Source organism: Rhagoletis zephyria, unplaced genomic scaffold (genome assembly GCF_001687245.7).
Source record: "Rhagoletis zephyria isolate East Lansing unplaced genomic scaffold, Rhagoletis_zephyria_1.1 Rzeph_scaffold_00350, whole genome shotgun sequence".
NCBI classification, from domain to species: domain Eukaryota; kingdom Metazoa; phylum Arthropoda; class Insecta; order Diptera; family Tephritidae; genus Rhagoletis; species Rhagoletis zephyria.
Genome location: NW_016157434.1, coordinates 2,372 through 17,866, shown reverse-complemented (window position 1 = coordinate 17,866; position 15,495 = coordinate 2,372). Strand labels below are relative to the sequence as shown.

Genomic DNA, 15,495 nt, shown 5'->3' with positions numbered 1-15,495 from the left:
AATTTCTCCGGATGCTTTCGATTTTTCGGGATTCGTCATGTTTTATTATTTGAGTTTTCTAAGAACTTTACCGTTTTTTTCGAGACTTTTCTCTATTTTGTTTGGACTTCTTATAGTTGTTGTTTCATATTTATCGGCATCTTTCAGGGCTTTTCGGCGCTTTTATATACAAGTACATAAACATACAGATGTATAGATATTTACTTAAATAAAAATGTAATGTTTGCTTAAACGTCCAGATGACCACTAGTGCCAGCTGGCTAACATGATGAGCAACACAAAATATCATACCAAGATAAACTAGTTAGTAAAAGTATATGAATATAATGACTACAAAATCCACAATGCAATCGAAAAGCGCTAAAAAATTAACTGCAGTAGTAACAGCAGCTGCAGCAATTGTGTCAGCAACTACGAAACAACAATAACACTATCAAAGTCATACTAAACTTACATCGCTACCTAACAACAAAAGAACAGAGTGGGAGCCATTGACTGACGAATGTCATCGATGGCATGCAAATGGCAACCAACAAAAGTGGCGACACTGAAAGCAAAACGGGTCGCGCTATACAAATACATATGTACATTAGGATGGCCCAAAAATGCATGTAAAAAAGTAAATTCGGAATTTTAATGCTCTCATCCCATAAAAAAGTTTAGAGGTCACTCAAAGCGCTCAAAGTTTCCCATGTATTTTATATGGGGGAAACCACTTTTCGAAGAGATGGTATAGAATTCTTAATCAAATCAATATCTTTCGATCAGTTTCTCTGCAAGAGATTCCCTGTAAAAATACCCAATTGTTTATTTAATCATTTTTTCATAGTAACAATACTATATAGGCGCCAAAAACCTCCACAGCCCCGAAAAATACAATGGGGGACCAATAAAAAATTGGGTCTCCTAAAGAGAACCGGAGTTTTCCTATCGAAAAATATTGATTTTCAAGAATTCTATACCATTTCTACGAAAAGTTGTTTTTCCCCCATATAAAATACATCTAAACTTTGAGAGCTTTGAGCGACCTGTAAAAATTTTTTGATTTCAAAATAAAAAATAGGGCTATACTTTTTTCGATATAGAACAATCTTAGGGGGGTGAGTGCCTTCCGGCCTTACTCGTTTTGGACAACCCTATTGAAAAAACCTACATACATATGAATGTACACAGATAATAGCAACAATATAGCCAAGTGTAAACTAACTGACAATTGTGAACAGCACGCAGGGCTGCCAACTTGGCTCAAACTGTGCCATTTCTATTTTACTTCAAATGGCACTTAATTTTTCAATTTGGCACAAAGTGTCAAAATGGCATTAATGAAAAATTGTAATATCTCAATAAATTTTTGTGAAATCCTTTGCGAGTACTTCTTTTTCTCAACTAAAATGTTCTAATTTCTATAGTGTTTACAACTGGTTTATCTTACATTGGTATTGGACTTTTGTGTTTCTTATTTTAATGCTAAATGGGAAGAATTTAAAAGAATTACACCTTTTTTGGCACTTTTATTTACCTATTTGGCACTTTTTTTATCCTTAATATGGCACTTCATAACTAAGTATAGTTGGCAACCCTGTCAGCAAGCAAACCATGAAAATCACTAAACCGATTTTGGTAGTAGGTAAAGTAAATAGAATAACAATAGCAACAACTAGTTGATTGGCGCGAGCACAAATAAAGTGTAGCTTCTTCGACATACCTCCATACATACGTACCACTTTTCTGTACATTATGTATGTACCAATGTATGTTGTTGCCAGTTTTATTGTTGGCATGGCTTGTTAAAAGTTGGCGGCAAGACACCAAAAACTTCAGTTCAGAACACAAAAAAAGGTTGTTGACATTACACAAAAATATTTTTGCCGCGATTTTTGGTAAAGTGATGTTTGTGCACTGAGTATGCATAGCAGAAATACATTTGGGAGGAGCGATCGTTATGTATGTATGTATGTATGTACATATTGGAAACATAATTTTCAAACAGCAATAAATTTATTTTGACCAATTTATACTAGTTTCTACTAAACCGTTCAATTTATGCTGAGTTCTTGACAGATCCTTACAAATCGAAACGAATTTTTTAGTTTAGTTTAGTTCAGTTTAATTTAAGCTCAATTTTTGTTGTTTTTGAATGCAGCTTGAGTTTATATCGATTTCTTCAACCATGCATATGTATATTAAACTCCAAAAACCGAAATAAAAAAATCTACCAGTTTTTGCCAGTTTCAGTAAAATTCTAAATTTTTTACTGATTTCTATGTCAACAAATTATTTAATGCCACAACTAAAATTTTCGACTAGTTTCAGTTAATATCAGTATATTGGTTTTCATACCGATTTCGAATATGTGCATATATGTATGTACATCCATATATGCTAATTACTGCTATGCTAATTACTGCATGCGATTCTTAAGACTAAAAAAATGTTCGGTCAGTTTATATACTATATTCTGATAAGCAATTCATATTAAATTATTTGGCATGAAGTTTCGAAAGTGAGGCAGCTACTTTCGACCAGTTTATACCAGTTTTAATTGTTTTAAAATTAGGCTGTCATATATTTTTAAGGAATAAATTAGAAAACAAAAGCTCCTTGTAATAGAATTAAAAGTTCCACAAGTTTATAATTAATATATACATATGTACAGTGCTTCTCATAACTATACGACACCCACATAGTGACAAAATTGCTTACTATATTTTCTTTTATTATTTAATTTTAATTATTTTTAATTTTAATTCTATAACGAAATCCATCTAAATCAAAATTTCAAACTTTAATCAAAATTACACACTTTTTACTCAGAATTTTAGGCTGTGCAGTTTGGTAGCTGTAGTATAATAAAGTGCAAGTTTCAAGATGCTAAAAAATACCATTGATTTTTGGCAATTTTTTTTTGTGCATTCCCCTCCATATAAAAATATTTCGAACATACATAAAAAATCAACGGAATTTTTTAGAAACTTAAAATTTGCACTTTATTGTACTAAAATTTAATAAGGTATAAAACTGCGTACCAAACTTTTTTCTAAGAATTCTGATGTTAAAGTTTTGGTGGAAATTTATTTAGTTCAAGATAAGGCGCGCGTGCGACTAAACAGTCAAACAATTTCGAAGCGAGGATGCCAATAAATGAATATTTTCAGTTAACATTTTTATTAATGATTTGTCGCGCACGTCATATATGTATTGAACAAGTGTACTAAGAACGGTAATAGTTTTGGTTTTAGGTAACAAAAACCATATAATTTCTGGGTGTATTGCTTGCATATGCAAGACCTAGATATTGACCTAGGAAAGAAAACTTCACTGACGCTTAAGAAATGGAAAATGTGAAACAAAAAGCCAAAGTTAAAGCAAAAGAAAACAAGAAAAGAAGCAAGAAAAAGCGAGGCCAGTCGTCGCCACAATTGCACAGTGGTGTCACTGATTTGAATGAAGTCGGCGACAGCGTCCGTCGTCGACTTTTCAACGCTGCTATGTATGTACATATTACGTGCCTGCCGCAAATGTCACGTACCCAGAACGTATTCGTTATTGTTGCAAGACATTGTTGCAGTTGTTGCAGCGCCCGAGCGCTTTGTGCCGCCAACGTCAACGTATGACCACCAGTGTCATCACCAACACCGTACACAATCCAACCCCCCCAGTTTACTTCACTCACTTCATCGCTGCCAGAGCTGTCATTGCACTCACTATGCAACCAGCACACAATGGATTGCAGTGACCAAGAACCCAACGTCGACGGTTCTTGGACGGACAGACTGTCGGTCATCCATTGTGTTGATCATTTGGTGTTGGCCATTTTTGTTGCAAGCAAAGTTTAACTCTATGCTTTTGTCTACCTTTTATGCTACCTTTGTTTACACACAAATACTTAGGTATACGTGCATGCATATGTTGGTAGATAAACACACACATAGTAACTTGATTGCCCACTTGGAACTTATTGCAGCGTGCCATGATGAGATAGTAGTAGAGGGAACACTGTTAAGTTTTTTTCTTCTAAAATATAATGGGAATAAAGGTAGGAGCGCCGTAACTTGTGTTGCGCCCCCAACAACGTGATGTAACCACTTACACATTTACATACAAATGTATACTAGTTTATTTTTGTAGTCGCTTAGTAGCGCTTGCAAGTTTGTTTTGGAAAATACATGAGCTCACGATAAGGTTTTTCAATTTTATAACATTGTCAGTTGAGTTTAATTGCGGAAATAGTTAGATTCAATTAATGTTTGGTGTGAACATACATATGTATGTATATGTATGTAGGTGCATACATACTTTTCCGCTTTCCTGCTGCTGGCGTGAGCGCGTAGTTTACAATACTTAAGTAACAGAATTGAAGAGCGTTTGAACTGTGTGTGTCCTAAGCAGGCATCTAAGTGGAGATTCGTAAAATGACTCATAGGTTTGGTTAAAATATCACCCATTTTCTAATGAATATAAGACCAGAATCTTCAGTTTAGTGCTAATTACAGGTACTTAGAAAACAGGCCCTTAAATTTTTTTTGGAAAAAAGTGGAAGGAGCAGGGTAGAACCTCAATTTTCTGTATACAACATTTAAATATTTTGATTCATAACTACCATACAATCCTAACCTCATAAACGCCTTAAAAATACCACTGAACACGCATCGATGAATATATGACTCCGAAATTTTGTCTATATGTTTGTAATAATGTTGTATGTGAACACCAAAAAAAAATTAACGTACATACATACCTCCCATACAAACCTAACCCCAAAAAATACCATAGAAAGCAGACCGATGAACATATAATTCCGAAATTATGTCCATATGTTTGCAACAATGTTGTATGTAAACCCAAAAAAATTTTACATAATCTGTTTATTTTAACGCCTTCAGAATGCCATCATTAGTATATCGCTGAGTGGAAGATCGACCTATCTCGGCAGCCAGTTCGAAAACGTCCTATCTTAAATAACTTTTCAAGAACGCCCTATTTCATATGTATGCAAAGTGCTTTACTCGGTCTTCTCAATAAAAGGTGTATGCTTAGAAATTTTTTATGTCCAAAGCTCGGAAGTTATGGTCTGATCATGCATACTATGCATAACTTCGAACAACTTCGCATAAACTTCAAACTGTAATTTCGTATTTTCTTTATATGTATTTTGTATATATTTCATTACCCAGAAACTAGCAGAACTTTTAAAAGTTGACCGAAAAATATTGACCGAAATTTGCTAAATTCTTGTCAACGGCGAGACAAACCACTCTAACGAACCAAACATTTCATTGGTACAGACAAATTTTTTAAAGGCCAAAGATTTCGATACTTTGAGCTGTCTGTATTAAAGAGAATAAATAGAATATCCGGACAGCGAAATTTATTTATTTATTTATTTATTTATTTATAATCATTTGTACATACATATTTCGTTGTGATTATTCTTTCGAAAAGCGTAAGTGGAACGCCATCACTAGAAGACAACCGAATGCTAAGTAGATAAGTTCTGCTTGGTTACCTATAATGTGTGCGTAATAAAGCCTTTATAGATACCTGTATAACAAAATGTATAAACAATCTAAAACAATGAGAAGTTGCATGAAAATATTTATAATATGCAGCACTATGTGGTTAAAAACAATAAAAAAAACGATGATAGGCGTATCTAAATCTCTCTCCAGATGGTAAATACTGAACTTATCACTAGAGCTTTTTAGCGAAATGCGGTCGCGATAAGAGGCTATTGCTTCATTTCCATCAGAAGCGAACAACAAATACCTTACATTGGCATCCGCAAGTAAACAAAGCTGCCGCAATTGCAAACTTAGTATGCGATAAGCTAAGAATACACAAGCCGACAAGCGCATTGCAGCGTTGCAAATAATGTCCACTGGGCGCCAGTGTTGCCAGTTTCGTCATTTTCCGGCTAGATTTAGCCGATTGCGATAGCAAACAGCCGGATAAAATTTGGTTTAGCCGGCAGCCGGTTTGTTAGCCGTTTTGCAAAAAAACTAGCTGTTTTAGCCGATTTTGCTATAAGTAAACTAAGGAAAAATAGCCAAAACTTGCTAAAATGTCGCGTCCTACTTTATATTTGGGTCGCTATATTTTTAGTAAGTAAAAGTGCAATACTTTCTACTAAAATAGCCATTTTCCAGGACAAAAAGTAACATAACGTAAACATTTCTAGACAATACCACTCTGTGACTGACAAAATGTACAAATCTGTAAAAATGTACAAATCGTGTGATCCCTGCCGTTTTTATCCGTTTGTTTTTTTTTTGTCAATTTAGCTGGTCGGCCCAAAAAGTTCTGGCAACACTGCTAGGCGCTGGGTCTGTTATGTATATGAGTATGTAGTAAAATGTTGCAGGCTGCGTTGGTGCCGCCGAAGCGGAAATAATTCGCGCAGACACGTGATTGTGATGCCATTCTACGGTAAAACATAATAAAGATTGCATTCGATATACATTGTACATACATTTACATACACACACATATGTACATTAGGGTGTCTCACCAAACAAAGTTGTGGTTTTCCACAGGAACTACACTTTTTTATTTAATTTAAACTTCCGCCAAAATATTTCGGAAAAATATTAAGATTTACGTGAGCTGAACCGATTTGAAAAAATTTCTAAACATTGTTAATAAAATTTCTAAACATTTTATGTATCCCTTTTAAACATACACTCTTCTATCATGTGGGATGATTTTTTGGAGAAAATATTTTTTAAAACTTATTTTAGTTGTAAATAAAAAAACTTAATATTTAGGCGGAAGCCTTAAAATATAATAAATTTTATAATTCCGACGGAAAAACAGTACCGATTTACCCTAATATAAATACATATTACATACATCGGCTTGTACAGCAATGTGTTGCATGCAATGATAATGCAGTTATTTGTATGCACAAAGTTGCTTTATTTAGTAGGGCTCACTCGCACTTCACCGCTTCTTGGCCTGTTCGTGCTGATAAATAATTAAATTTGATGCTAATTTTTCTACATTTTCCAATTCATTCCATCCGTTGATGGGACAAATCGTTTGATTGTAGTGTTTGTTGATGCTTCGATGGCGAATTGCGAACTCGCTAGCTGGTATTTGGCGGCAAAATCAGCGATTGCACGCTTGTCAGACTAAATTGATATTTCTCGCCTCTTGAGGTGGCTGTGCGTGTGTGGCATTTCCTTTTTGTCTTTCGTATAAAGTGGTTTTTTCTATACCATACACCTAATTTGGAGTTTACTAGTTTGAAAAATAAATTTAACGGCGATCCAAACCAAGTTTACTGCGAACTTATAACAGACTCTACTCAATAAAGCCCATTGATTTTTCTAGAGAAACCGATTGAACCCAAATAACAAACTTTGGTAATGAAAAGTCTAAATTTCTTCCTCGTTTTTAAACCAACCGAAATAGACACTATCTCCTAAAAGGATTGGCGAGAAACTCTGAACAAGGTTTTCTCATCTACTTAGAAAAATTGAGGAGACTCTATTAAAAATATTGAACCTTTAGCTAAGGAGAAGGTCCATTCACACAACAACTCAAGAATTTATGCAGAGGGGATGTACAACTTAGACAAATACGGGATAAAGTGAAGGTTTGGGACGATGCGTTAAATGCTCGTCTCAGCGTACTGCGAGTGCATCGTCTGACTATTTCAATAGCTAAGTTCAATGCCCAATCCTTTACCGTCACGATTTCTTTCAATGACTTTTAGGTTCAGCAAATTGATGAAACGTTTAAAATAAAGCCGCTGCAATTAAGCGGGGAATACTGTACACTTTTGCTTCAAGAGCAGTGTCATGCGTTGTAGAGAATGCTCCCGTACAGCTTACGGCGATTGTCCTTTCAAGTTTGACAAATAGATTTCCTACGCTATTGAGTGAGAGTCTGCTCCAACTAATGCATCGAGGTATAGATCCAGAGAGGATATCTCTTGGCGATAGACCCACATTTTAGAAAAATACCTAAATGCCCGAGAATGCTTTGGACGTCTTATACTTAAAGTGAAGAGAAATTTTAGCAATTTTGGTTAATTTTCTTTGATTAAAAAATGTTTATTATTTTTGTATGAAAATATAACTTACTATATTAAAAAACATGCAAATCGAAATTTCAAACTTCATCGAAATTTGAAACTTTCTAATCAGGTTTTGAGTAAGTAGTTTGGTAACCCAATAAATTTTAGTATAACAAAGTGCAAGTTTAAAAATAGCTAGGATTTACCGTTGATTTTTAAAAATTTTTTATTAGCGCAGTTTCTTTCATAAAAAAATTGCTAAAAATCGACAGTAAGTCCTAGGTACTTAAAACTATGTTGCACTAAAATTGATTGGGCTACAAAACTGCATACTCAGAACGTTTTCGGGAAATCTAATTAAAAAGCTCAAAATTTTGATGAAGCTTTGTACAATTTTTGGTAATTTTTGTACAGATTTCGAAATTTTGACTTATGTAGATTTGGTTTGGTAAACAATAGCCACATAATGCTAAAATGTCTCTTCCCTATTAATATTTTCGACGCTGTAGCATTCAGGCAGAAAAAGGTCATAAAAAGCCCAAGCAATCGTTAATTTAACTCAAACCGCAATTGAACATTTGTAGCCTTCATCTCACAAATGCTAGAGCATCAAACGTATTCATAATTGACGTTAGTTATGATAAAAGTCAGCAACGAACGAGAAAGAAAGCCAGCAGTTACATAAGTAAGAGAAATTCTAATAGATCCAATTCCTTGTGCTGATAAGTACAAAGCAAAGGCTTAAAATTCATAAAAAAAAAAAATAAAAAAATACCAACCAAACTTGACAAAATTTTCCACTACTTATCTCTTTTACATACTTAAGTGTTTTGCATAAATTTATTTCAAATCCACTACACGTAGAATATCTGTTTAGGGTATTTAATATTCGTATTTAAAAATCTGTGCATCTCTCTTTTCATGGAAACTGCTGCTGCTACTAACTCAACATTTTCAATGCATAGGCTTGCGTCATGCATTGCCAGGTGGTCTGCGTTGCAGCTTTATCGGAAACTAAGCGGCAGCATTGGATTGACATACTCAGCCAGCATATTCATAAAGAATGTGGCAACTCCATTAACGTAGTACCATTAGAATAAAAAGAAAGCTAAGCAATATAAGTGTGAGGGTAACCCACCACACAAGGTGGATGTAAAGCCTACATACATATGTATGTCTATGTCTACATAAGTTCATTTTTATACTGAAAGCATATTCAATTTTAAATACACCTTTATGTGAACCTACACTAGTCAATACATACATATGTGCATTAATTGCATTGACTTAATATGCATTAAGTTCTTCATGCATAAATATTTATTGGGAGCACTGCCACTCTTCTTTTCATTCAGTTAATTTTGAAATGATGTGAATGTGAAAAGATTTCTTGGGCATTGTCAGAGTTTACGCACAAGCACGAAGGAACTCAATTAAAAACTCTCACTAAAACGAAATCTTAGTAGATGCCCTGAAGTGAAAATTGCCTGTGAAATTTAATATACATAGTAGGTTTGTAGGTAGTCTCTAAGTGCTTAAGTCCAAATACTATAGATATACATATATTTCGATCAAGGGAATTAAATATTAATTAAACAAATTATAATATCAAATAGAATGCTTTAAAAATGATTTATAATTCGTTCTTTAAATGGTAAAATTTGCTTAAATTTAAATTTTTTACCAGTTTTGCTCGATGGGAAACTTTTCAGTATTTCTTAAATAGACGACCAGTGAAGAGTGAAAGTACATAGGTGCTTATGTCAAAGATAATACAAGTTATCTGACTTTTCCCTTCACTGGTACGCAACCCCATACAGGGGCTTAAAGTAGGCTGAGCGAGTGGAGCGGGTCGAAATACTTATCTGGGCGTCATACCAGATCGCAAGTTGAATTGGAATGCAAACCTCGAGGCCTTTCAATGCTGCAAGCAACTTGTTAGAAAATCGCGGCGTATTCATTTATGCGTTGTTGTTCGTCCAATTATGTGTTATGGCTCGCTAGTTTGGTGAACAAAGCCACAAACCCAATAAAACACAGGGCAGCGAGCGTTGTGGGTGCAACGGAACCGTCCAAGAACCATCGTTGCACACTTAAAGGCTCCGAGCGCCGAATTTCTATACGGATGGATAAAAGGGCATATTATGCTAGTTAGGGGATTCCCTTAAACTCGTAAAGTCTTAAACTGTGTAAAACTCGTAAGTTTCCGGGGCTGTTACGGGAACGCCCTCCTTTTGCAAATGTGTAAATAGGGTCGCAAAGTGACTGTTTGACAGGTTGTGACAGGGTTTTGTGCAACACTGAAATTTACGAGGTCGTTTGCGCATCAAATTTGCCTCGTAAATTTATGTATTTTATCACTTAGGTCCTTCGGAGTCATTATTGACTCTATAACCAACTGGAACACAAAATTCGACATGTCTTCCTAGCACTAAATATCTCTGAAACACCAACGCATCCCATAAGCGATAGGGGAGGGCTATAGGCTTTCTTGGTTACGTTAGTAAGTAGTACGAAGATCTTTGCCAGGCAGACAATAGAGTTTGCTATTGCGAAAGACCATCGCAGAGCTTGACAACGGGTGTACCGATTTTTTTGAAATTTCGATACATGTATAAAGGGGACGTGGCACCTCCCATACAAACCGAATTTTTTATACCAGAACCACTGCGCTCCGTGATACGACATTTAAGTTAATTCGTCTGAAATAAGTCTATGTGGTATATTAGATTTCTGTATAATAATGACACGCAACCATTTCTGCCATGAAAAACAGCTGCTCATAAAAATACCAGGCATGGGCTCCGTTTCCCAAAAATCAGTTTTTTGATTAATCGCGGTTTTTTATTCAGGTAGTAAACCATTTAAAAACAACTGGACTAAAAACTTGATCTTTTCGGTTTAGACAAAAAACCGAATTTTAAAAATATTTATTACAAAAAAACGAGCATCGATATAAAATGAAATTAAATTTTCACTTACAATTATTATAAGTGGATATAAAACGATTTTTCCTTTTTTTATTTAAATTTACTGACTGCTGCAACACAAATCATTGAAAAACGATCTTTTCATAACAACAACTTTTTAAATTTATTCATAAAGACACATAATAATTTGTTTATTCCTTTTATAACATACATAATACACACTGCGGCCCGGCTTGACGGTTTGTAGCGTGGCGCAGCGACCTTAAGAAACTTGTTTATGCTTATTATTTCAGTACAGCTAAGTGAAAGGTTATCGTTACATACTCTGCCTGAAGAAAGTAATTAAGAGTGTTTCACTTGCTCATATTTCCAAAAACAAATTAGCCACTTACTTTTGAATGGATTTTGCTTATCAAAAGCATCAATAATTGATGGCTGACTAGGTGAAGACTAGGGGAAGAGCAGTGAAGCATGCAGAGTGCGAATAAGTTTGAAATCGCTTACTTTAGTTTAGCTGCTGGAAGTTTCTAAATTTTGAACGAACTTAGTTGGAACTTACATTTATAATTTCTTCAGTACTATTTTCCGGACTCATTCCACATATATGTAAATACGCCACAAAACTTACAGTTAAAGTTGCTGGGGAATGTAAAAACAGAATTTTCGGGTTTCGTTTTAAAAGAAAAAAAAAAACGATTTACCCCAAAAATACTGAAAAAGATCATTAAGCAAACTAAAAAAAAAAACATTTTTGGAAACTCCGATCTTATTTTCACATTCCTAAAAAATACAATCACTGTTCGGAGTCGGCGTAAAACTGTAGGTGCCTCCCCTTCGGAGGAGAAGTTCGGCCAAACACTAACACTTAAATAAGCGCCAATGTGTTAATATTATTTGTAAAATAAACGTTAATTTTTAAAAAATACCTTTGTCTTGAAGGTTACAGCTTTTTATTGGAAATACAGTTTTTTCTTGGGTATTCACAGTTTTTGAAAAAATTCTGGCAACACTGATAATATAGAACATTTGTCAAACTTGTCGCAAAGTTTCGACGTAGAAAAGGAAGTAGAATTAGGTTGTTCGAAGCAGAATGGTTCTACTGAATGCAAAAGGATATTGAAGTTATATAAAATATGTGTATATCAACCGCTAGCTTCATTATAAAAATTTAATATTTTTAAATACGGGTATTTTTGATTTTCCTACACCTGCAGGGGCATAACCGCAACAAATAGACGCAAGCAAATAATTAATTAAAAAAGAAACATATTTATGTAAGTAAAAGCTACATATGTATATTTTTGTAAGATAACCGGCAACAATAAGTATTTAAGTGTAAAATATGTAGTGGAGATGGGCAAAAAAAAATTTTATTTGAGTTGTGATGCTAAAAATAGCGAAGCTATCGAATGACAGCAAGGAGTTAAGACTTGATAAAAGCAACGACAAGGTAATCACGCAGCATGTTTTTATGTACACATTTATTGTGTATTGTATAGGAATAAGTACAAAATAAATACACACAATTAATAAAACAAATAAGCTGGTTGAGACACACCTACACGACTATGTTCTAAAGACCGACCACTGTTGGTACACGAGCGCGTACAATGTGCCATGAAGAAGACATACGTACATACATATGTATGTATATAACTACTAAAATGTTGGAGTGATGAGCTCTTAGGTATACTTGTCAGGTAGGTATATAGATATGTATATATATTATCATGCAATTGTCTATTACTTTTTGCTACAGAATTATGCAAACGTCAATTGAATAAATTAGCTTCGGTATTTATTGATTTATCGAAGATGTCGTATATCTCTAAATTACCGTTATATGGGATGTGGGCGTGTTTTTTTTTTAATTTTTAGCCGTTTCTTTTTCGTTTAAAAATAATTGTAAATATACATTTTGAGTGACAAAGCTTCATTAGTTACTAAAATTGCGTATTTCTGAAAACTACCATTATATGGGAGGTAGGCGCGGTTATTGCGCGATTTTGCCGATTTTCAATATCATCCGTCCTACGCTGAANTAATTTTTAGCCTTTTATTTTTCGTTTAAAAATAATTGTAAATATAAATTTTGAGTGACAAAGCTTCAGTAGTTACTAAAATTGCGTATTTCTGAAAACTGCCATTATATGGGAGGTAGGCGTGGTTATTGCGCGATTTTGCCGATTTTCAATATCATCCGTCCTACGCTGAAAAGAAGTACCAAGTTACGCGTTAAGATATCTAATTTTTTACTCGAGTTATCGATTGATCGATTTCTTTTTTCATTCTGAGCATTTATGTATACATATGTCTATATCTATCTCGATTCGTTTTGGCTGTTACAAACAACCGTTATGTGAACAAAGTTATATATATATAGTTGTGCAAAAGTGCGCTCGCGCATCAAAACGAAGACACTGTGCCTCAATAAATAATAGAGAAGCTTAATAGCGGAATAAATGAAGATGCAATTTGGTATTACAATTGTTGAATATATAATTATATACATAGTACATACACACTTATTTGTGATTGTAGGGTAATATTAATTCTCAGTCAAACAGGAACTTACTTCAGACAGTAATTACCGAGTACTTGAAGTTAATGCAAATAAATCTCATTGAGTTTAATTTCAAAGCATTAAATGGTAATTAGAAATAGAAAAAGAACAAATAGAATTAACTCTTTTTTTTGTAATTTAACGCTAAGCGAATTAAAAAATATGTATACAAAGTGCTAAGAAAATAAAACGAGAATGCAAATTACTAAATAATGGCACATTTCTCAGTCATGGGAATAAACTTACAAAACAATNGAAGTACATACACACTTATTTGTGATTGTAGGGTAATATTAATTCTCAGTCAAACAGGAACTTACTTCAGACAGTAATTACCTAGTAATTGAAGTTAATGCAAATAAATCTCATTGAGTTTAATTTCAAAGTATCAAATGGTAATTAGAAATAGAAAAAGAACAAATAGAATTAACTCTTTTTTTTGTAATTTAACGCTAAGCGAATTATAAATATGTATAAAAAGTGCTAAGAAAATAAAACGAGAATGCAAATCACTAAATAATGGCACATTTCTCAGTCATGGGAATAAACTTACAAAACAATAAAACAAAATTTAATGACAAAAGTTACTTCGATGCCATTTAAACTATTAAAAATTTAATATTTAAATCTTAGGGTTATTCAAAAGCTTCAAATAGAGTTTGCAAACAAAATACATATATTATGAAGATGAACGGAGTTTACTAAATGATAGCAGCGATTAATCAACGCTGAAAATAGGTTAAAGTTGCTTTGGGCTAGAACTGCTTCTGCGCGGCGGCCATAAATATGTATATGTTCATATGTATATGTTCATATGTATATTAATATTTTTTACATTCCCTGAGGCAGTCGGCTGCTGGGCTTGAAAATTTTCGTTGCTATCGAAAATTACATGCCTAATACTAAGTAAATTTACTTTTTAATTGCTTTTCGCTAAACTTGGGAAAAATGCAGTTGCTCACAAAAGTTTAAAGTTCAGTTTATAACTTTGCTGGTTGCTTACAAATTCCAACCATTTGGCAAAATAAATACCTATGTACAAAACCTTAAGTTGCACATTGAGTTATGAAATACCAAATAACAGAAAAATTCAACTGCTTAGCATTCCGTACTAAACGTGGCCCAACATTCGAAATTCCATTGAAATCGAAACTGATTTCTGCGGGCGCTTCTGCTTTTTGCCCACAATAGTCGAGCGGTGAATTACAAATAACAGATTAAAAATCGACTGGCTATAGTGGGCGCTTATTAGGTATTTTTGGCATTCAACGCAGAGAAAATGACATAAATTTGTATGAAAAATTGTAGCAATGGAGATGTTTAGTTTGTCTGCGCGGAATGGTAAATTAAGCTGATGGAAATTACCAAACGTAGCTGACAGCGGTAGCTACATAGACAAATATAAAAATCATGGACTTTGTAAAATCAGAAAGGAAGAGATGGTCAGGAATCGAGATTTTGGACTCACAGAAAATATCGCCCACACTTAGGAAAATATGTTTCTAGAATAGGACTTCCAAATTCCCGAGCCTGACTTCCTTAAGACATAAGGCCTTCAAGGATTAGATAATAAAGCATCTAACGGATTTTCATACATAAATAGTTCCATAATAAGCGGCGAAATTCATAAGCAGTGCAAAATAGATTGACTAAACTCGAAAAGCATTGCTTTGTGGTTAATCGAACTAAGTTGGCTTGATAGTATATGGTCTTAAACAGACCTGTTAAATAATGTATAGTATTCACCCTCGTACCCCAAGCATGCATACATATCTTCGTACATACATATATGCACTTGCATTCATAAAAACCTTTATATCTGTACACGAAACACGTGCAGCAGTTTTGCTTTAACTTTGTACTTTAGTCTAGCAGATAAGCGACAAAAGTGACTAAAATTATAATGCAAGTCACTGTCCATTTTTGCCGTGAGCAATACTGATTAGACGCGTTAAGGTTTGTGGTCGGTGTCAGTTGCAAGA

At 34.0% G+C, this 15,495-nt stretch overlaps 1 protein-coding gene across 1 annotated transcript in view; it reads right to left on the bottom strand.

Moving 5' to 3' along the window:
* Positions 1 to 3,784, bottom strand: part of Rhp (GTP-Rho-binding protein rhophilin) — a 30,628-nt gene extending 26,844 nt beyond the window's left edge. The window contains exon 1 of the mRNA XM_017610859.1: positions 3,530 to 3,784. Coding sequence (XP_017466348.1) covers positions 3,530 to 3,784 — 255 coding nt within the window. The remainder of the gene's footprint in view (positions 1 to 3,529) is intronic.
* Positions 3,785 to 15,495: the final 11,711 nt, after the last annotated feature.